We start from the raw sequence: 22,565 nt of genomic DNA on the forward strand, positions 1-22,565 counted from the left end.
GGAAATCAGCGGGACCATGGGAGCAGGGCACAGAGCCACAGGCCACAGAGGGCAATGGACAGGAAGCGATCACCACTCACCCTGGGCAGCTGCCACTGAGAACGTGATGGGGTTCCCAGTGTGCAGGGAGGAGATGGAGGAGGAGGGGGTGAATCAGGCACCAGCAGGCACCCAGCACAGCCCGTCCGCGCCCCACGCCAGCAGGAAGTCATCGTCACCCTCCTGCTCTGCAGCTCCGAGGGACAGGTGCTATTATTCACAGACACGGGAAGAAAGGCCTGAAGAGGTTACAAATGGATGGTCCACGGCCGCAGAGCCAGCAAGTGGGGAGGTCAGCACAATGGCTCCGGCATCTGGCTCCTGACCCCTGCACCACACAGTCTCTCCAGAAGTCACCCACCCCAGTCACCCAGCCAACAGGGAGCCAAGTCTGTCTGTCTGTCTCCAAAGCCTGCACAGACAGACGGCCAGCTGCTACTTCCTGAGGCAGCTCCTTCCGCCCATGAAGGGCCCTGACTTGCTGTAAAGTCCTAGCTCCGCACCTGTAGATCCAGATGCTCCCCAAGTCCCGCCTTCCGGGGGTCTGCTCGCTCTTGTCCACCAGGCTCCGAGCTGGGCACTGGGACCCCGGGGGGTGGACTGGACAGACGGCAAGATGAGTACCAAGCCCAAACAGGTCCCCGTTCTCTCTCACAGAAGCTACTTATATGCTCCAAGGCAGCTGGGGTGCTGCTCCCACTGTCCGATCCTCTCCAGCGAGCCCCCTGCCTCACATCCCCCCAGGGGCCCCTCACCCAGACAGGCCAGGGGAGTGGAGGGACAGGTCTCATCGGAGCCGTGAGCAAGCATGCTGGGATCACAGCTCCCGCGGGCATGGCTGCATGTCTGCTGCTGAATGAGGCTTGTCTGGGGTCCCGTCTGGCCTCCTATCAATGCTACTCATCGTGCCCATTATGCAGAGGAGGCAACCGAGGCTAGGAAAGCCGAGAGGACTCGGTTACATCACACAGCTAGCTAGTGGTGGAGACAGGAATCAGCTCGGTGTGACCCCAGCACTCTCTCTCACTTGCTCCCACAAACACACATGCTGGGGTGTCCGGAAGAGCATATACCTAAACCATGGTTACCTCTGGGAGGCAGAACCTGGGGTGATTCTTATTTCCTTTTTGCGTCTTTGTATTTTCAAATTTGCCTTAAAGATTTGAACGTGATTTGCGAGTTTGTTTTACCGTGATTATTATTTTTTAAAAGCAGGTCTGAGCCCTGCCCTGGGGTGCTTGTTGCTGAGGCAGCAGGAGGCTCCAGGGGAGGGAGGGAGGAAGGCCGGTGGGGGCGCTGGTGGCCAGAAGCAAATGCTGTTTGCAGAGGTGAGCTGGGGAGTCCAGGAGGCCTGCTGGGCCTGCACCTGCTGACATGCCCCAGGGCCACCTGGGCAGCGGCAGGTGGCCTCCCACCAGGGCCTTCTCCTCCCAGCCCAAGTCCTGGCCTGCTCACCGGGGTAAGGTGAGGCTGGAACAGGGCCAGAGAGAGACCGAGCTCTCCAAGGCTGATGGGGAAGGCAGTCTGGATTCTGCCGACCTCTCTGATGTCAGGTGCCCCCTGTGCACGCTTCCAGATCCGGAAATAGGGATACAAGCGTGTGGGGTTTCCCCATGCAAGGTCACCCTGCAGCTTCGGTGAGACAGTGAGCGGGAAGGCGTCGGCTTGATGCCCAGGGCCTAACAAGTGCTCCTTCTTTCCTTCACTCATTCAGCCCGCGCGCTTTTGCAGAGTGCCAAGCACAAACCTCCCAGAATGCCGAGCAAGTGCAAGCACGGGCCCTGGCCTCTCGGTGGTCATGTGCCAGTGGAGGAAACAGACACAGAGAAGCAAGCTGGTCACCGGGTGTGACCAGCGCTGCGCAGGAAGGACGCAGGTGGTGGCTGGTGACATCTGGGCTGAGAGCAGAGATGGGCACGAGCCAGCCACAGGAAGGGCAGGCAGGCAGGGGTAGGAGCAAGCAGCACAGAGCCCTGAGGGGGAAGGGGCTGGGCTTGCCCTGGGGTCGGCAGGGGACCAAGCCCTGAGCTACGTGGAGCGAGGAGACAGGTAAAGGTGGGAAGGCACCAGCTCAGGGAAACCTGGTGACCCAGGGCAGGGGTTGGAAGTCAGGGCGAGGAAGAGGTGGCTCTGCCCAGGAGTCAAGAGTGAGCAACTGAGGCCAGGCGGAAGGTAATGGTGGTTACTGCATGAGTGTGGCCATCCAAGGGGGGTGGGATTTCAGAGGCCTTCCTTTCCCTCCTAGGATGTCTCGTGGGTGGAGCCCCAGCAGGTGTCAGCAGAGGCCAGGGGAGAAAGGGTGGTGGGAACTCAGGAGGGCAGCAGAGCCCTCAGCCAGCACCCAGGTGCCCACGTGGGTCCTAGCCACTTCGGCCCACTGGGCTCAGCCAAGCCATGACCTTCAGCTGCTGGCATCTGAGAGGCACCACACCTAACTGCAAACTTTCTTTCCTTCGTCCCACATTTAGTGAATACCTAGCTCTGTTCCTGGGACCAAACTCTTCCGGGGTATCACAGGCACGACGACAGGCTCTCTGGCCTCAGGGAGCTGCTGTCCAGTGGACAAGATGGAGATTGGCCAAATAAGGCCCTGACCTCTCCAAGTGGGGACTATAACCAGTGGGTAGCACTGAGGCCAGGATGGGAGGAACACAATGAGATCCGAGCTGCTTGGAGGGTCAGGGAGGTCTCCAGTGAGACCTGGAGGATGAGCTGCAGAAGCAGCAGGAGAGTTGCCACCAGCAAGCCATGACTGGTCCCCAAGGAGCAGCACTCATCATTCAGGATGCACAATCCAAACCCAGGCCTGACTGGCCCTGCCACCTCCCGTCTTTGGGCCGCAGCAGACCTCGAGTCCACTGTGGGTTAAATGATCCAGCCATAGAACAAGCGCTCTGGAGACCTCAAGGATTCCTTAAATGAGCAGAATTGGTGAGACAGGCACATGGCAGGCAGGGGCAGGGGTCAGCAGTGTGGGGTCTGGGGCCAGCGGTGGGCAGGGGCTGGGACTGTCAGGTGACAGTGAACTGTCAGGTGAACTGTCAGGACCCGAAGACCCTGTGTTCTGCTGGGAAGCTGATCCATAGGGAGCAGAGCGGGACGTGAGCCAATGTTTCTGGAGTGTACATCACGGCAGGGACACGATCGCCGCCTGCATGCTAGGGATGCCCAGGGGACAGAAAGGGCAAGGGTCCCTGCCCTCTGGAGCCCGCGGTCCAGGGGGTTTCGCTTAAGTCTCTCAATGGCTTTCCCAGGGGGGTGGCTAGAGCTCCGAGAGGATGCACGGCCATCCACGTCACCCTGCAGGGAGAGGCAGAGTAGGATTCCAACCCAGGGCCTGGTTGGAAGGCAGGCCCCACACAACCTCAAGTCTGGCGGGGTAAGACGTGCAGGGCAGGAAGGGTTAGCGGCTGGGCTGGGCCTCCAGCCACAACGGAGGGAGGCACTTCTGGAATCAATACTCTGGCACACGGCCAGAGCTGAGGCTCAGGAAGGAGCCTGAAGGATGACCCTGCGGTCCAGACCTCTCATTTCCCAGGTAAGGAGTCTGATGCCACCAAAGGTGCCACGCTGCCACCCCCAGTGGAGCCTCCGCGGCACCAGGCGCACGGCCTAGGCTTGTCCCACTGCTCATGGGTCCTGGGAACCCAAACCCAGGAAACCAGTGGCCCCGGGGTGATGGGGGGGTGGTGGTAAGGGGAGCAGGAGCTTCTGGAAACACGGTGTGTGTTACAGGACATCAGGTTCTGGGGAGGACGGGCTATGGCATCTAACACCAAACTTTTCTCCTCCCAAAAGCTTTGCCATCTGACCTGGATACAAAACCTCTAACCCAAATTCGCTGCTGGGGCTGATTGCATCGGCTCCATAGGAACGAACGTCTCCCCAAGCTTCCCCTTCTCAGTCTCTGTCCTGTTTGCTCCTTCGTAGGGAGTGAACAGTGACCTTAGGTGGACGGCATCCTGTCTTTTCAGACTCCGAGCCTGGCTTGCTCAGCCCGCCCTTCAGGGTCCGAACGGGGGTGACAGGAGAGAAAGTGCAGGAAGCTTTGGGCCACCTCGGTCCCACACGTCTTGTCCATCCCCAGCATGGGACCCAGCGCTGAGGGGAACGGTACCTGCGCCCAGCTTGGGGTCAGTCACCCTCAGCCCTGAGCTCCCACAGGATCCGAGGATGAGGGGCACCCCCAGGGCTGCATGACAAGGTGGGGCCCAGGTGACAGGGCTGCTGAGCAGATTCTGTGTGGACAGCAATCTAAGAAGAAGAGTGGCAAAATGCAAATTTAGGAGGCGCCTGGGAGGCTCAGTGGTTGAGCGCCTGCCTTCAGCTCAGGGCATGATCCTGGGGTCCTGGGATCGAGTCCCGCATCGGGCTCCCTGTGGGAAGCCTGCTTCTCCCCCCACCCTCTCTCTGTGAGTCTTATGAATAAACAAATAAATAAAATCTTTTTAAAAAGGCAAATTGATCATGTGAATCCAGGGGAGTTTTGCAAGATGTTTCGTTCGGCCCCATGGAGAGGAGGTAAGGGGAGGAGGTAAGAGGGCGTGAACGAGGCCTGGGGTCTGGGCGATGCTGACCCGAAGTCAACCCGTGGCCGGGACACGCCACTTCCCCGTGCAGTCCCAGGAAAACAGAACGAGCCCAAAACTCCTCCCCGCGGGGACATTCTGTGGTTCTCAGCAGAGACGGGCAAACAAGATAAGGTGCGATTTACTTTTCTCTAGTTACGGCCACATTCCCTCCGTGAGCCTGTGGTCTGACATCAGACCTGTCTGTGTCCAGACGCAGGGTCACGGCCCCAGACTCGGAGCACCGGTGACCACGACCGTCCTCGGGGACGAGCGGGGTGCCCTGGCTCAGCCCTCCCCTTACCAGGCCCCGAATGCCTGTGGGAGCAGGCCGGGGACCATGCACTGCATCCCAGGTCTCGGGGCAGAAGTGGACCTGGCCAGCCTGGCTCCTCATCTGCTCCCACCCCTCTCCCCAGAGGGCTGGTGGACGGGGGGTTCCCGGAATGGCCACTGGCTGCATTCCTGCGGGGGGAGCTTTGGTGAGGCTGGTGGGAAATCACAGCCAGATGTCACGGAGGAACAGCTGGGCACCCTGTCCACTCCCCCTGGACCAATCCAGCTGGTGAAGGCACAGCCGTAACCGGAGATGAGCTGAGGCCCGGGGGCTGGGTGGGGACTCTGCTCGCATGGCCTCCTTCCACCCACGGCACCCACTGGGGCTGCGCCTCCCATCAGAGACTGCACCCACCTCTGCGCGTCTGCAGCGGGAGGCGCCAGCCTGGGGTGGGGCACAGAGGGGCCACCTGGCTCTGCGCTCTTCTGAAGCTATGGCTCCCCGCTGCCTGCAGCCCCAGGCCCTGCTGCACCTGCCATCCCTGTACCTGGAGAATGAAGGTGTGGAGGAGGAGGGGCTCGGGCCGGGGCCTTTCCTACTTCTCCTAGCTGACCGAGCACCGGCTGCCCAGTACTTCCAGCCTCCGGTTTCTCATAAGAACATTACTATGTGCTGGAGTCACTGTTGAACCTTTTCCCCTACATTTCCTACTTTCCACCCAACCCTTCCACCCCCTGCCTCTGCCCCTAAGCCCTCTGTTTGGGAAATGCCGGTCCACCTGCCCGTCTCTGCCTATTTCCCTCCGCATGATGCCTTCAAGGTCCATCCATGCCGTTTCAGCAGATAGGCCCTCCTCGTCTTTTATGGCTGAATAATATTCCCATGTAGTGTACAGCACAGCCTCTTTTACCCATTCATCGTAGGTGTACATTTATGTTGTCTCTACACCCTGGCTTTTGTAAATAATGCTGCAACGAATGAGGCAGGTACGTTTTCAGGTTAGTAATTTCATTTCCTTTGGAGAGATTTCCAGAGGTAGGACTGCTAGATCATATGGTGGTCCTAATCTCAATGTTTTGAAGAACCCACATCCTCTATCCCTAATGTCTGGGCCAACTCACATTCCCACTGACGGGCTCCCAGAGGTTCCCTTTCTCCACATCCTCACCAACACTTGCTATTTCTAGGCTCTTCCAGAACCATTCTGACAGATACAAGGTGGGATCTCGTTGTGGTTTTCACGCATCATTCTTACATACTCATGTTTTAATGGGGTTTTCTTCTAAGATAGAGGCTCCATGTGAGCAGGGTTGTGTGTAGGTCACATTAAGGTCCACACTCCCATATCCTGCAGCAACAGTTTCCAGCTCCTGAGAAGCATTTAATCAAGATTTCCTGAACTGATAAGGAAAACACTGTATCAAAGCTATCAGATGGGTTTCCCATCCCCCCGTATTTCAGATGAGAGCTCCCGTGACCTCCCCAACGACACATGGGCAGCAGAGAGGAGCGACAGTGGACACGTATCGGACATCTGCTCTGGGCCAGGTGGCACCTGCTGTGTGCCAGGTGCTGCCCTGAGCACTTTCTATGCTTCAGTGTATTTAATTTCGCACACGGAAGGAGGGATTGGTGTAGCCATTGCACGGACGGAGAAACCAAGCACAGAGGTTACGTTATCAGCAAGGAGGTGACAAATGGCAAACACAGGACTTCAACTCTGGGCTTCCAGGAGGGCGGCAGGGAGGGAAGTGGGGGAGACAAAGAGAGAAACTCCTCGATAGCCCAGAATTTTATCAGGTCCTTACTGCAGGTTTACTGGCTCCCTCTTTCTTTTCTTTTCTGTTTTTTTCCCCCAATGTTTAACAATTGAAGCATAGTCGACATACAGTATAATACTAGTTTCAGGTGCACAGCAGAGTGATCTGACATTTTCATACATTACGAAATGATCCCCATGATAAGCGTCGCCACCATCCGTCACCACACACGGTTATTACAATAATATTGACCATATTCCCTGCACCGGACTTTTCATCCCCATGACTTAATGACTTTATAACTGGAACTTGGTACCACTTAATCCCCTCCACTTATTTCACCCATCCTCCCACCCCCTCTTGCGACCGCCTGTGTGTCCCCCCACCCATATCACCTGTTCAGGTTCCTAGACCAGGAGGCCAAAGCAACCCATGGAGGCTTCACTCACTCGCGCCCTCCCATTCACCTATTTCCCTGCTGTATATAACACGTCTGATGACCATGAATTATTTTTTTATTTAAAAAGTCTTTTCTTAGGGATGCCCAGGTGGCTCAGTGGTTGAGCGCCTGCCTTCAGCCCAGGGTGTGATCCCAGAGTCCCAGGATCAAGTCCTGCACCTTTACTTTTTTTAAGATTTTATTTGTTTATTCATGGGAGACAGAGAGAGAGAGAGGGAGAGGGAGAGAGAAGCAGACACAGGCAGAAGGAGAAGCAGGCTCCCTTCAGGAAGCCCGACACGGGACTCGATCCTGGGCCTCCAGGATCATGCCCTGGGCGGAAGGCAGCGCTAAACCACTTAGCCACCCGGGCTGCCCAATAAATAAAATCTTAAAAAAAAAAAAAAAAGTTTTTTAGATGCATAAGGCCCTTTGTGGCTTCTAATCAACAAACATCTTATGGAGCAGAGTGCCTTAGGCTCCCCATGAGGCTCCCCACCTTGAGACAGTGGAACATGTGGAACAGGCTCATCACCTGTTTGATGGTGAGATGCTCTGCTCTGAGCCAGCTGGTGTTCCCACTCAGACGTTTCTAGTCACCCCTCCCTGAATGTGGACCGTGGGGTCACTCTCACACAAAGCAAGGAGGGGGAGAAGCTGGCCTGCACTGATCCCAAGCCGCACCAGCCAGGACCTTTTCCCTCCAATTCCCACCACCTCTTCTGCATAGACAGGGCCCTGGGTCCCGTGTGATGGGGTGGAGACTTGTGTGGCCCATCGGACCTCTAAGCATGCAGAGAAATAGTGCCAAATGGCTAATTTTCATTTGCGAGGACTAAATTTCTGCATCAAGGATGCCAGGCTCACAGGAACAGCAGCAGGACCTGGCTGGGTGCTCTGTTGGCTACTCTTGTGCCTTCTCAGGCTCTGGCTGAGACCTCTCTGAAGCAGGGATCGTGGGGACAGTGGAGACAGTGGGGACAAGATCTACAATCACTCAGGCCGTACAATCTATGGACGTTCACAGAATCTTAGCAATGTGCCTACATGGGAGAATTTTACATAGTTTGCATGTTTTCCAGATGAGGAAACTGAGGGTAAGTCTTGTGCCCAAATGTGCACACAGCCGGGAAACAGCAGTCGTGTGTGTGCCTGCGCGTGTGTGTGTGTATGCACACCTGTGCATCTGAGTGAGCATGTGTGTCTATGCCTTGTCTTTTAGTGCATGCATTTGTGTGTGTGGAGGCGGGTGGATGAACTCAAAGAAGCCAGAGTCTATAATTAAAAGGACAAAGACAGACATGTCTTATAGCAAAACAGTCACCTAGAACATGGTGCGTTGACAATGGCTTTCCTTCAGTTTTCCAGTAAGTGTGGAGCTGTGTCAGAAGCACTGCAATTCGGGCAGCCCCCGTGGTGCAGCGGTTTGGCACTGCCTGCAGCCTGGGGTGATCCTGGAGATCCAGGATCGAGTCCCACATCGGGCTCCCTGCATGGAGCCTGCGTCTCCCTCTCCCTCTGCCTGTGTCTCTGCCTCTTTCTCTGTGTCTATGAATAAATAAAATCTTAAAAAAAAAGAAACTCAAATAAATAAATAAATAAATAAATAAATAAATAAATAAATAAATAAAAAGAAGCACTGCAATTCATCAGCCACATTTCTTGGAAAGTCCCTAGACATTGTGTAACCCCCATGTCCTGCCTGCCCTCTGGCAAGTATGAAATAAGCTCAGCTAGAAGGTCAGCTGCAGGATGTGAGAGTCACTCAGAAATGCAGAATTTCTCCATGGGTTTAATTATATGGATGCATATTTATATATAGACACACGCATATAGAGAGAGTGTGTACGTATATATGCCTTTTTCAAGTAGTACCAATTTAGTTGTGGCCACTGTATTTTATCCCTTTATTAACCCTAAACTAAAACCACTGTGCAAAACACATAGTCCAACCTCCATGAGCTGGAATGCTTGGCATGACATGATTCCAGTAAATGGGATGACCTTGCCGACGTGGATGCTTACGTGGGATGGCACCAGGAAAGGGTGCTGAGGCTGGCACAGGCCCCCCCAGCCAGCCAGGCACTAGCAAGGGGAGGATGCTGATTCATATCTGACCCCAAAGCCATATGACTCATCTAGTCCAGTTGGGACATGAGCCCTTGTCTAAGGCCAGGGAGGACAGGAGGCTTTCTTACAGACCTTGGGTGGCCCCGAAAATTGACGAATATAGGAGTCATCCACAATAGTCGTACAAGGCTGGGGGAGCATGATGGTGACCGAAACACACAGACGGGGGAGGGGACTCTCGCCCACCCCACTCAGCACCCAAGTTGGAAACCGAGGTCCCCATAAAATATCCCACTCAGGGTCACAGGGGAGCTAGTGGCCGTGACCCCAGATTTCCAGCCATCGTATCAGAACACAACAGCCGGGGTTCAGTAAGCATCTTCTGTAAAGAGTCAGAGTCCAAATATCCTTTGTGAGCCACGCAGTCTCTGTCACAACTACTGAGCTTGAGCTGTGTGTTCACACCACAGCCACCGACAGTACGCGGACAAGCTGACACGCCATATGCCTACAAAACTCAACTTGAAAAATTGACCCCCAGGCCAACGTGCCTGTGGGCTGTAGTCTGCCAACAACCCCTGCATTTGATCAAGAAAGATCTTGTGTTCCTGAACAGACCAACGTCCTTCTCAGAGCTTATGATCCATGAACTTCTAGACTCTGCTGGATTCCCTCCCTGCGACAGGGAGCTCAGATCCCACCATGTTAGGTTTGGGCACTCTGATTTTTGGCATGTTCTATTTCATATGGACGTGACATAAAAATAGTAAGCAGGACAACACAATAATAAAGCCAACCAGAATCACTTAGCTGCTAGATTGGTGCATATCATCACAGCTTTACCGAGGAGGAAATCAAGTCTCTGGGAGGTGAGGTCCCTGCCAAGGGGCCCCCAGCTGGCAGGTGGTCATGGGATTCCACTCCAGCCCCTTGGCTCAGATCAGGGTCTTTGCCATGTGACTTCCCTATGTGCAAGCTACAGAGGGGGCCTCTTATGTGCACGCTCCCTCTGCTCCAGAGGGCAGAGAGACTATTACTGCTTGCATTTTATAGGAAAAACTAAAGCTTCAGAAACGAGTGGGAAATCTCAGAAAGGGAGACAGAACATGAAAGACTCCTAAATCTGGGAAACAAACTAGGGGTGGTGGAAGGGGAGGTGGGCGGGGGGTGGGGGTGACTGGGTGATGGGATGGGCACTGAGGTGGGCACTTGACGGGATGAGCACTGGGTGTTATGCTATATGTTGGCAAATTGAACACCAATAAAAAATAAATTTATATATATATATATATATATATATATATATATATATATATATATATATAAAAAGAAGGTAATCTGTCCAAACAGAGAAACCTGGATTTAACTTGGGCTTTTAGATCTAAGTCCATCTGCTAAACACGGAGGCTATAAAGTCTCAGCTCCTGAGGGACAGAAGAAGGCAGGATCTGAACCCAGGCCTTCCCTGAATTCTCATCCTTTACCCCTCCCCTCCACCCCAAATCATGCCTTCTCACAGGGCCAGATGTATCCCCTCCCGGGGAGCAAAAACTGCTTCAAGGGAGAGGGTGAGCAAGTCTGAGAGACCCACTGGCTTGGGCCCTCTGAAGCTCACGCAGCATAAACAGACAGCTCTGAAATTTGTATCTGATTTCAGAGAAGGAGGCAGTTGGGGGGAATGTAATACTTATGTAGGGTCCTTTACAGGGACATAACAAAAGGGTTGAGATGTACTGTCGTAAGTGAAAGGTATTTAACTTAATCATCTTTCTGGAAAATAGTATATGTACCCATGCACATATACACACATAAAGTTTGTATGTATGTAGGGCACCCAGGTGGCTCAGGAGGATGGGCGTCTGCCTTCAGCTCAGGTCATGATATCGGGGTTCTGGGATCAAGCCCTGCATCAGGCTCCCCGCTCAGAGGGGAGTCTGCTTCTCCCTCTTCACCTGCCGCTCCCCCTGCTTGTGCTTTCTTTCTCCATCAAATAAATAAGTAAAATCTTTTAAAAAATTTATATGTATGGGGGCAGCCCAGGTGGCTCAGCAGTTTAGCGCTGCCTTCAGCCCAGGGTGTGGTCCTGGAGACCCAGGATCGAGTCCCACATCGGGTTCCCTGATGGAGCCTGCTTCTCCCTCTTCCTGTGTCTCTGCCTCTCTCTCTCTCACTCTCTCTGTCTTTCATGAATAAATAAATTTTTAAAAAATTTATATGTATGGATATTGTGTGTGATGGATATTGTGTGTAATTTACATATATATAAATTATATACATACACACATATACCCATATGTACGTGCATGTAAATGTATGTCTATACGTATGTGAATACATGGGTGTGTGTGTGCCTGTGTGTACATGCCTGTGCATGCACGCCTGGATGCATGGGTGTGTAGTAAAAGCAAACACTGCATAGCACATGCTCAGTGTCACCCCTGCGCCAAATGCTTCCCACACCCCATTACATCCTCACAACACCCTAAAAGGTAGGAATGGTGCCAGTAGCCTCTATTGTACAGCCATACACAAGGTCAGAGGCCAGGAAACTGGCCTAAGGTGTCACAGAGGGCAGGGAGACAGAGCTGGGCAGGCCGGGTGCCTGCTCCGATGAGGCGTAAGCACCCCGATGGCACCTCGCTACCAATACCCAGCTCTTGTAGGAATGGCCTGCAGGAACACACGAGGGGGCACTCGCAGAGTTCAGCACAGGAGGACGGTTTTACACCATCACCAGGACACAGAAGCAATGTGAGTGTGGTCCATTCAGAGAGAGTCAAGGGTATGCGGGCACACGCCCCTGCCAGTGCAGCAGGACACTCTCCCCGGCCCCACAGAGGCCACGGGCAAAATGTCTAGTTCTGTCACTCGGGTTCCTTGGTTTTAGAGAGAGACCGGAGTCAGGCAGGGACATGCTCTGAACAGCCCCCGGGATCCTCTCCAGGCACCGGCCTGGCTGGGCACAGCTGGGAGACCGTTTCTCTTTCTCTGATGTTTGCCAATTACGTATAACTGGTGGGTGCTTTTCAGCTTTTCATCGTGTTCAGTAACTTTCTAATAAAATTTCCCAGCACATAATCAGAATGAAGCAACCCAGTTACTATTTCTACAGGGTGAGCTCGATCATAACAAGTTTTCCCAGGAAGAACTCCTGGTGACCTCTAGGCAAAGGGCGGGCCCGGCCGGAACTGCTTCTGAGGCTGACGCGGTCCCAAGGGCCAAGCCACAGACATCCACGTGGCAGCTCCAAACCCACAGCGGCTGCTGCTGCTGCAGATCCTCCCGGGCCTTGGGGTCCACCCAGAGGACTAGCTGGGTCTGGTGGCCACACGCACATATGTTCCCAGGTATGTGTGCATGTTTGTGGGTGTGATGTGTGTATATGGTGTGCATGTGCGTGTGTGAGTGTCTCCTCACCTTACCACCAGCATCTGAGCACACAGAGGGACGTGGGGATGGAGGCAGGAGTGTGGCCAGAAAGAACTAGTCACTGGGCACAATGCCCCCAGCAGGCTATGCCTTCTTTAATGGCTATACGCCTCAGGATCAGAGGGAGATGGGCCCAGGGAAATTCTCAGGCGGGACATGCCACCCAGGCATGCCAAGAGCCAGCCCCAAAGCCCTTCCCTTCGGCCTGACTGCTGGGTCTTTGAGGAGATAGATTATTCCTGGGGTTTGAGGAGGACTCTGCTTCTGGCCAAGGGAAGATTCCTGGCTGGACTCCTTCTCCTACACACACTTGGGAACATTAAGGCAGGAAGCTAGAGCCTCAATTTCCACCTCCCGAAGCAGGGGTGACAACCCTCCCCTTCCCCTCACACTCCCCTCCAGCACACAGAGTGCACGCCTACCCCAGGCCCTTGGCTTTCACTGCTGCCTCTGCCTGGAACTCGGGGTGTGGACTGTCGCTGGTTGTCATCTCAAGCTCAACTCAATTCCCTTCTCCAGGGCCCCTTCCTCTGGAAATGTCACTCTAAAAGTAGGACCACAGATGCCTTATTCAAAGAGGAACCCTGTGCCTCAGAACAATGTCTGCGAGAGAACAGGGGGTTGATCAAAATAGGTCCAAAAAAGAAAACAACCCAATAACTATAGAGGATCCTTACACATCCACGGTTATGACACAATATCTTTAAAGGTCTCTCCAGGGGCATGTGGGTGGCTCAGCGGTTGAGCATCTTGCCTTTGGCTCAGGGTGTGATCCTGGGGTCCTGGGATCGAATCCCACATCGGGCTCCCTGCAGGGAGCCTCCTTCTCCCTCTGCCTCTCTCTCTCTCTCTCTGTCTCTCGTGAATAAATAAATAAAATCTTCAAAAAAGCTAAAAATAATAAATAAGTAAAGGTCTCTCCAGCCCATTCCCAATTACATCAGGAAGCTGGGCTGTTTCCTGACAATGCACTAGAAAAAGAAAAAAAAGAGGACATATTCTCAGGTGGAGTTCACCATTCAGTCATTTAGAAGGTGAAATTTCCTGTTGATAACCACAGCAAAGATCAAGGCACAGACAGGCCATCGAGAGAGGGACACACGGACAGAGGTGCCCACGTGTCATGGGAAAAAGCACCAGAGCAGCATGGGAGAGGCCCCTTTGCCCTAACCCACTCCGACATCGCCGCCCAGCTGCCTGAAAGCCTAAGCGGCAGAACCCAGGACAGTGCCCCCTGCTCGTGGGGAGAGCGGTGAGGGGACCACCACTGAATCTCCCCAAAATAGAAGGAGGCGGAGGTCTCTCAGCTGTGGCCGGCTGGCATTCCACAGGCTCACTCACGGCCACCCGATTAGCTATATAAAGGTTGTTTTGTGGCCACAACACAGCCCCGGGTGGAGAAAGCTCTTAATTACAGCCAATGCCTTGGGGTTGGGCCCCGTCTGCAGCCTCCGCCCCACACACTGCAGGGAGCCGGGCTGAGATTGAATCCCCTGGGGATGCTGTTAGGCCGCAGAGGCAGGAGTTGAGGTCACGACACACAGGCACCTCCCTCCACGAGCCCAAGGCCAGCGGGACAGTCAGCATCACTCATGTACTCAGCACACAGCCACTGGTCACCGTGTGAGCCAGGCCGGCGCTAGGCACCAGCTCGCTTCAGTAACAGAAATCCAAAGGATATGGGGCACCCGGGTGGCTCAGCAGTTGAGCGTCTGCCTTTGGCCCAGGGTGTGATCCCGGGGTCCTAGGATCGAGTCCTGCATCAGGCTCCCCACAGGGAGCCTGCTTCTCCTCCCTCTGCCTGTGTCTCTGCCTCTCTCTTTGTGTCTCTTATGAATAAATAAACAAAATATTTTTTAAAAAGGAAAAAAGAAATCCAAAGGATTACAGAGGGGGCAGCCTGAGAGCCCCCACTCCCAGGCAGTGGATGCCAAGGGGAATGGACACTAGAGCACCTGGTTCCCTGTGATCCCAGGCAAGCCATGTAGACCCCCGGGGCCCCGGGGCCGTCCACAGAAAAGAAAGGACCAGGAAACCCATGTTGGGAACTTGGGGAGACATCAATGACATGGTGAGTTTAAAGATGCTCCTGAAAGGGCAGCCTGGGTGGCTCAGCGGTTTAGCGCCGCCTTCAGCTCAGGGAGTGATCCTGGGGTCCCTTCATCGAGTCCTGCATCGGGCTCCCTGCATGGAGCCTGCTTCTCCCTCTGCCTGTGTCTCTGCCTCTCTCTCTGTCTCTCATGAATAAATAAATACAATCTTTAAAAAAAAAAAAAAAAAGATGCTCCCAAAAAATCCCAACTTCCTGCAAAGAATTCAGGCCCTAGGTCAAGGACAACAGTGCTGAGATCCCAGCACTGCTCCTTGGTCCCTGGACCACACTGGGGAGGGTCTCACCCAGTCACGGCTGACACTCATGATCACAGCGCCAGCCAACACTGGGTGCTGCACACATGAGCTGGGACAGAGCAGGTAAGCACAGGGTAAGTCATAAACGTGCGAGAGCAGATAAATCAGGAGAACTAATGTCCTATTTGCTGCCCTGCCCCACATGGTAGGATATGCAGCTGGAATTCTATTTTTTTTATTTTTTTTATTGTTATTTTTTAATTAATTATTATTATTTTTTTATTTTCAGCTGGAATTATAACGGAGCTCTTAGCAGCACCCAGAGATCCTGAGAATCAGGGTCCACGGGTGGCCCCGGGGCATTTAGACAGAGAAGCTTCCCCAATGGCCACCCCAGAGAAGCTCTGTCTGGCCTCAGGCCCATTCCTGTTCTCACACTGCCCCTTCCTCAGCTCACCTGGTCACTCTCAGCTGGGCTTCTAGACCAGACCGGCCTCTGCTTGCAGACCCCAGCCTGTGCTGCCTCAGGGCTGGGAGCTGCACCCCACCCCACACACGGGCCCCTGGTTTCCTGTGCACAGACCTGGGGTTCCACTTCCCCTCGGAAGGGCAGCCCCTCCACCCTTCTGCAGCCAAGTGCTCAATGGAAAGCACGGGCTCTGGATGCAACTGGACCACAGTTCAGCAGTAGCAGCAACAAAGGAGAGTGATGGGAGGGGGAGGAGGAGGAGGAAGAGGGGAAAGAGGAGGAGGAGGAGCCTTGCATGCAGACTTGATGGGTAATAATAACATTTCTAGTAGCCACATTTGAAGACGTAGAACCAGGTGAGATCAATTTTATGAATTGTATTTGTATTTAAATTGTATTTAAATTTCCAAAATGTTCACATTTAAATATATGATCGACAGAAAAGATATTCATGAAATGCTTTCTTTTTTTAAGATCTTTTTTTAACTTATTTATGAGAGACACAGAGAGAGGCAGAGACACAGGCAGAAAGAGAAGCAGGCTCCCTGTGGGGAGCCCGATGGGGAACTCGATCCCAGGACCCTGGGATCATGACCTGAGCTGAAGGCAGATTCTTAACCGCTGAGCCACCCAGGGGCCCCAAATGCTTTCTTTCTCATTGTGTCTACAAAATCCGGTGTGTACAGTACTAGTGGCACTTCTTGCTTTGGACCACACTAACTGATCGAGGGCCACCCATGCTGGCCATGCAGGTCTGGAGCTGTGGCTCCCTGTGTGCAGAATGTCACAGGGCTGGGTGAGGACGGGGTGCAAGTGACCTGCAAAATGCTGTCAACATTGGGTGACCAGAGAACATCAGACACCTTAGTTCCGTTCGCTCCAGTGGGGTCCGGTCAGGGTCCTGCTCCTTGGCCTCCGTCCCACCCGACGAGGCAGGGGGACGTCTTTAGCATGATCCAGCCCATCGCAGCCAGCCTGCCTTTTCCAGACCCTCATCAACCTTCAAAATCTAACCGTTTGTCTCTGCTCATCGAAACACAGATATGTTCAATATTTCAAGATTTCAGGTTGGCTGAGGATTCTTAATCTTTGCATCTGGACAGGGGGTAGATCATCGCACAAGTACCTCTAATGGGCGCATCAAAACAGCAAGCACAGACCCACCCACAGGTCCCCACCCTGCATTTCCTTTGAACAACATTCCAGCAGCTCCTTTACATCCCAGGCCCTGTTCCAGGCGCTCAGAAACCGCAAGGCACAGACTCTGCCCCCGTGAAGCTCATTCCTGTGTGTGAGGACAGACCCCAGGCAGGTGAACTACCAGCACACGAAATTGCGGGTGGTAACCAGGGTACACATTCCATAGTGTAATTAGCTGCCACGTCCCTGCTGCCCCAAGGAGACAAAAGCTTCTCGAGGACAAAAAAGAATGTCAGAGCCATCGCCGCATCTTGGGAACTCGGCATGGGCTCCGACACAGGAATCACTCGGTGTGCAGTTGCTGAGGGAGGGAATGAATGAATGAATGAATGAATGATTACTACAACGCTCTGCAGGGTTGCTGAAGACTGCGTGAATGAATGATTTGATTGCATCCGATGACTGCTACGCCTGTTGAATGAATGAAGGAGTAGGTCGGATGCCATTGAATGACTGCTACACCAAAAACCGGGCATCGTTCGTCTGTGATTTTCCAGACCACTGATATGAATGAAGCCCCTAATCAGAACAACTGTTTGGGTTCTGAAGTCACCCAAAGGTATCTCCTGGGTGCCCAGGGATTTCTGGTCATTTGGATTTTGCGATGCTCCTTGATTTAATCTTACGGGGTATATTTGAGGATGTTACCGCCAGCTATTTTATTTTGTTTTGCTTTGTTTCTAATTGAAGCCATTGTAATGGGATTTTGTTTCATTTGTCACCAGAATAGAACAGGCCTCCGGTCGGCTTACAGCTGTATTTACAAAAACAGATTCCCTTCAGACAACTGAGTATAACTTACGTCTTACATCTATTTAGGGTTTTGGAGGAGCCTGGCCACTGTGAGTTTTCTCAGTGTCATCACGGGGGACCTGCAGTGGCCCCGGCCGGCTGGCATCGGGTCCCCCTTCTCTTGCTGGCAGCCCTCGTGTCTCTACGTGGGTCAAACGCCTTCCCTGGAGGGTGTGGGGGTGGTCACGTGGCTTAGGCCCCACACAGCCTCTCTCCACTCAGGAACTACAGTGTTGGTCTGGGGAGAGTCGCAGGCCCATGCTCCACCATCAGATTGAATCCAGGCCCGCTGGGGCTATGGTGTCCTCTGTCCTGGGTCTAAGGTCCTACACTCAGGTGGCCCTAAGATTCACCACAGGTGGCCCCACTGTGCCCTCCCACCCTGTTCTTGCCTCCTCTGCTCCCTGGGAGCCCGGGAGGCTGGCCCCTGGGACACCATCACCTGGGCCTCTTGTTGGGCTCAGGCCAGTGGAGGAGAGGAGGGGAGGGGAGAGGAGGGGAGGGGCGGGGAGGGGTGGGGGCTTCCTTCGTGCTCCCTGTAGGCCACCGTGGAGGCAGCAGCTGACCTCCCTGAAGTGACCCCAGCTACTGTCCCACAGCCCCTCCCCATCTCAGGGGGCTTTGGGCACGCTTCCACCCCTGCCATCACCCCTCTTCTCCCACGGCCCTTTCCCGGGGCCTCAGTATCCCTCATTGACCTCACCCTCCTCCCTACAAAGCCTTCATCAACATCTCTGCAGCGAACCGTCCGTGTCAGGCCCCAGACACATGAGCCGGCCAAGAGCAGAGTTACCGCCAACGAAAAACCCAGAAACGGAAGGAGTGGAATGAGCCCTGGCCTCTTCAGTTAAGCCCGCCTGACCGCTGGCCTTTTTGTCATGTGTGATATCAATGTGCTTCATTACCCAAGCCAGTCAGAGTGGGGTCCTCTACTGCCTGTGATGGGGCCGCCTGAGCCCGGCGCACAGCAGGAGGAGGTCACACGCCAAGGCTGAAGGCATGGACTCCGTCCCCAGCTCCGCCCTCTTGTTAACCGGGCAGCATGTCCCAGAGGTGACATCACGGCTCCGAGGCTGTCCCCGCCATTCCCAGAACCATGCCCCGGGCACAGAGGTTCCTCAAAATCTAGATTCTCTCTGGCCATCACCTAGAACCAGCCTGAACCCAGGCTGGCAGGAGGACAAAATGCCAGTGGGAGGGGTCTAGAGGGTGCTTCCCTGCGCCCTGCATCAGGCCGTTCTGGGGTCACAGCAGGTGCATAGCACTCCTGAGCCACCACACTGGACTTCTGCTGTTGGCTGGGCCTGTGGCCCGGTGTCTCAGGGTTGATGACCCTATGTCAGGTTGACCTAGAGGTCAACCCTGAGCTCTGGCCCTAGCCGGCTCTCTCCTGCCTTCCTGCCCTCTCCCGTCTTGGCATCACCCCTCTGGCCTACTGCCGAGAGCCTAGCAGCTGGCCCTCCCGGGAGCTCCGCGTGCTGCACACTCGTATCTGTGACAAGGAGACCACTATAGTCCACGCGGTTGTAATGAGGGTCAAGTGAAAGTTCACGGCTGATGCCTCGATACGGGATAGCTTTCCTTCACTTAGCCCTCAGGGCAGGGACTCCCTCATCTGTGGAACGGGGCCTATGCCCAGCACTGTCTGTTCTCAGAATTTCTCCAGCAGTTCTGTAAAGGGTCTCCTTGTTTCCTGCTGTCCTGCCCCATTCCATCGTCATGGATCTGACGGTGTCTTACCCCTGAGCAAAACCCTTCCACACCTCATCTTAGCACTCAAGGCCCTCCTTTCTTGAGAGCCTGACCATTGTGCAAAGCCACCAACCCCAGTGCCCTCCTTGGCCACAGCTGCACGGCTCCATGACAGTTCCCTGGCAGCGTCATGCCAACCCCTCGATCCCTCACCCTACTGCTCAAGCACATCCTTCTAAATGGTCTAAGCGCCACCTCCCTCCAGGAAGCCCTCTGTCATTCTCAGGGTCATCACCCAACACAACCACAGTGGGACCCCATGAGACCCTGGGGCAGCTTTATTAAGATCACCCCCACAGGATTATATCCTTTTTCTTTTATGTGTCTTTTCTACCATCCAGACCATGAACATTCTAAGAGCAGGAGTTTTGTCTTAATCTCTCTCGACAGGCCCAGAAACCAGAACAAGGCCACACAAAAAGCAGATCCCCAATAAGTATCTGTGAACAAGTCAGTGGGAGTGGGGATGAAGTGAGCCAACAGAGAAGAATCACAGAGCAGTACGGAGCCCGTCGGGTGCCAGACACAGTTCAGCTGCTTTCTCACAGGGCTACGGGCCAGGCCGTCCCTGGGACCAGGCCCATCCCTGGGCTCAGTCTCCTTCCTCTGCCAAGCCACGCCCAGCGGCTCCCACCACCAGCCACAACCCCTGGCGAGCTGTGACCCCCCTGAGCTTCTCCCCCCCCAGGAGGCTCAGTCCCCAGAAGGAGTCAGCAAAGCAGCCCCTGAGACCCTGCTCCCAGCCCCCACCTGCCGGCCCTGGAGAGCGCTGTTACCAAACACCGGTCGTGACCCAGGACGGACAGATGTCACCCCAATGAAGCAAGCAGAACAGAGGTTGGACACAGGCCATGCACAAAAAACCCCATCGCCCTTTCTGTCCCGTGGAGGAGGCTGTCCTGACAATGACCCAACTAGGTAGGGTCTTGGAGGTCAGCCCTCAGGGTCAGAACTGCAGAGGCCATCAGCTCCCTGCCTGCTGCTTCCCAAGCTCCCCCACCACCCATCCCCATCCCCAGTCAACAGATTCCAGACAACCTCGGGTTATCTCAGGGGGCACCAGGTCAACGGCAGTTGGCCTCTGGGATAAGCAGGGCCCGACCATCTCCAAACAGCTCACTGGGGATCACAGCTACAGCCCACAAGCCTGTCTCTGCACCTTTGCTTAGACCACCTCTCCCTGCCGACCCCTGGAAGAGGAAAGAGTCCCCATGGATTCCCCATGGGAGTCCCCACACCTGCCGTGTGCTTCGCTTTGCGAGCTCGGGCTCTGCCCTGAATGGTCCTGCAGGTGCACAGGTGTGTTCCCCCTGCAGAAATGGGGATGGGCCTCCCAGGTGCTTCACCCACCTCCAGGCCTCTCCGGGTAGCTGGGGAGGAGAACTGAGCCCTCTGTAATTTCCTTCTGGCCTGCACAGTGCGCAGCCAAGGGCAGTGGAGCCTGGGAAGGACCCAGGGTGTGTGCCCTGCCCCTGGTGCAGGGGTGCAGGCCGGACTGGTTTGAACCCGGGGCCGGTGCACCCCTGGCACCTGCTGGCTGCACAACATGGGGCTCCCCCCTGCTTGGCCTGTGGGCCCGCGGCACAGACTTTAGCCCCTGGTGCAGGTGTGCAGGTGGGATTGGTTTTCCTCCCTGCTTGAGCCTGGGGTTGGTACACTCAGGTGCACTCGGGTGCACCCCTGGCACCTGCCCGCGGGGCAGCACGGGGCTCCCCACTGCTTGGCCGAGTGCACCACTGCACACACTTGCGCCCCCGGTGCAGGGGTGCAGGCGGGGCTCATTTCCCTCCGGCCCTGAGCCCGGGCCCCGGTGCACTTGGTGTACCCCTGCCACTTGCCACCTGCGGGGCTCCCCCTGCTCCAGCCCGTGCGCCCCACAGCGCACACTCACTTTCACACAGGCGGCGCCTCAGCTTGCCACGGATCTTGTCGATGGCGTCGAAGTCGGACACGTGGAAGACGTGGGCAGACTTGGGCTCCGAGGCGATCTCCTCCAGCTCCTCCCTGAGCGCCGCCCCGACGCCCACGGCGAAGATGCGGATGCCCGCGCGGTGCGCGGTGGCCGCGGCGTCCAGCACCAGGTCCTGGCTGCGGCCGTCGGTCAGGAGGATGGCCACCTGCTTGAAGGCGCGGTCCCCGGGGCGGCCACCGGCCTGCCGGGAGAAGCTGTGGCGCGTGATGAAGCGCAGGGCGTCGCCCGTGTTGGTGTTGCCGCCGTGGTAGGCCAGGTGCCGCGCCGCCGCCTTGACAGCCTCCCGGGAGCCGAACAGGCCCAGTTCGAAGGCCGTGGTGGGCCGGTCGCTGTAGCGCACGACCCCCACGCGGGTGCGGTCGGGGCCCACCTCAAAGGTGTCCACCAGGTTGGCCACCCACTGCCGGACCTTCTCGAAGTCCTCCTTGCCCACGCTGGAGGAGGTGTCCAAGAGGAAGACCAGGTCATAGTGGACCGTCTTGCAACCTGCAGCGGAGGGTGGGGTGGGGAGCAAATAGATTGGGAAAGGTCGCCGCCCTTGTGCCTAGAGGCACTGGTGGCCTCACACACGCCTGGCTGGGGACCCTGTCTGGCTGCCTTCAAGCTCTGAACTTCGCCTCCTTAACTGGCTAAGGATGATGAGTGTCCTCAAGGTTGCTGGGGAGTCTGCTGCCAACACAGATTCTTGCATAAAAGTGGTTCCCGCTGGTGGGCCACCACTCTATCAATTTCTTAAATAGTTTTTGTTTTGGTTACCAAGTGACTTCATTTTTTTTTTTAAACCTGCTGCAGCTTGGGGATCCCTGGATAGCTCAGTGGTTTAGCACCCGCCTTCGGCCCAGGGTGTGATCCTGAAGTCCCAGATCAAGTCCCGCATTGGGCTCCCTGCATGGAGCCTGCTTCTCCCTCTGCCTGTGTCTCTGCCTCTCTCTCTTTCTCTGTGTGTCTCTCATGAATAAATGAATAAAATATTTTAAAAAAAAAACCCTACTGCCCGTAATGCGTGCTCATTTTAAAAAGGCCATCGAAAAATGTTTTAAATGCCTGTGTTTCCATAGACAGAGAGGTATACGCTGTGAACTCACAGCGTATACACCTAATTATTTTCTTATTTCCGTATGGTTACTGATGCACATAGGACTGTACCAGACACACTAATACACAGAAGTTTTCCCCACATCCGGCAATATGCCGGAAACCAGTGTGATGATCCTGGTTTCCACGGCTGGGCAGAGACGCCACTGCACGGTGCACATAATTTATTGAGCCAGTGCTCTCTTGTTAGATGGTTAAATAGCGCACAGTATTCCAGTATTATAAGCCACGTAAAATATATCGCACTCATATATTTTAAATATAAATTTGTAGAGATTCTATAATGCTGTATAAAAATAGAAGCAAATAGAAGCAAAAAAGTATAAGCAAATGGTGTGTACCATGCTTATATTT

General features: G+C 54.7%; 1 protein-coding gene across 6 annotated transcripts in view; it reads right to left on the minus strand.

Moving 5' to 3' along the window:
• The window catches only part of COL22A1 (collagen type XXII alpha 1 chain), a 260,852-nt gene that overhangs the window by 212,620 nt on the left and 25,667 nt on the right, over positions 1-22,565 (minus strand). For all 6 annotated transcript variants that reach the window (XM_072774627.1, XM_072774624.1, XM_072774626.1 and 3 more), the window contains one exon: positions 21,036-21,602. In XM_072774627.1, coding sequence (XP_072630728.1) covers positions 21,036-21,602 — 567 coding nt within the window. The remainder of the gene's footprint in view (positions 1-21,035; positions 21,603-22,565) is intronic.

This window comes from Canis lupus, chromosome 14 (genome assembly GCF_048164855.1).
Source record: "Canis lupus baileyi chromosome 14, mCanLup2.hap1, whole genome shotgun sequence".
Classification (NCBI taxonomy): domain Eukaryota; kingdom Metazoa; phylum Chordata; class Mammalia; order Carnivora; family Canidae; genus Canis; species Canis lupus.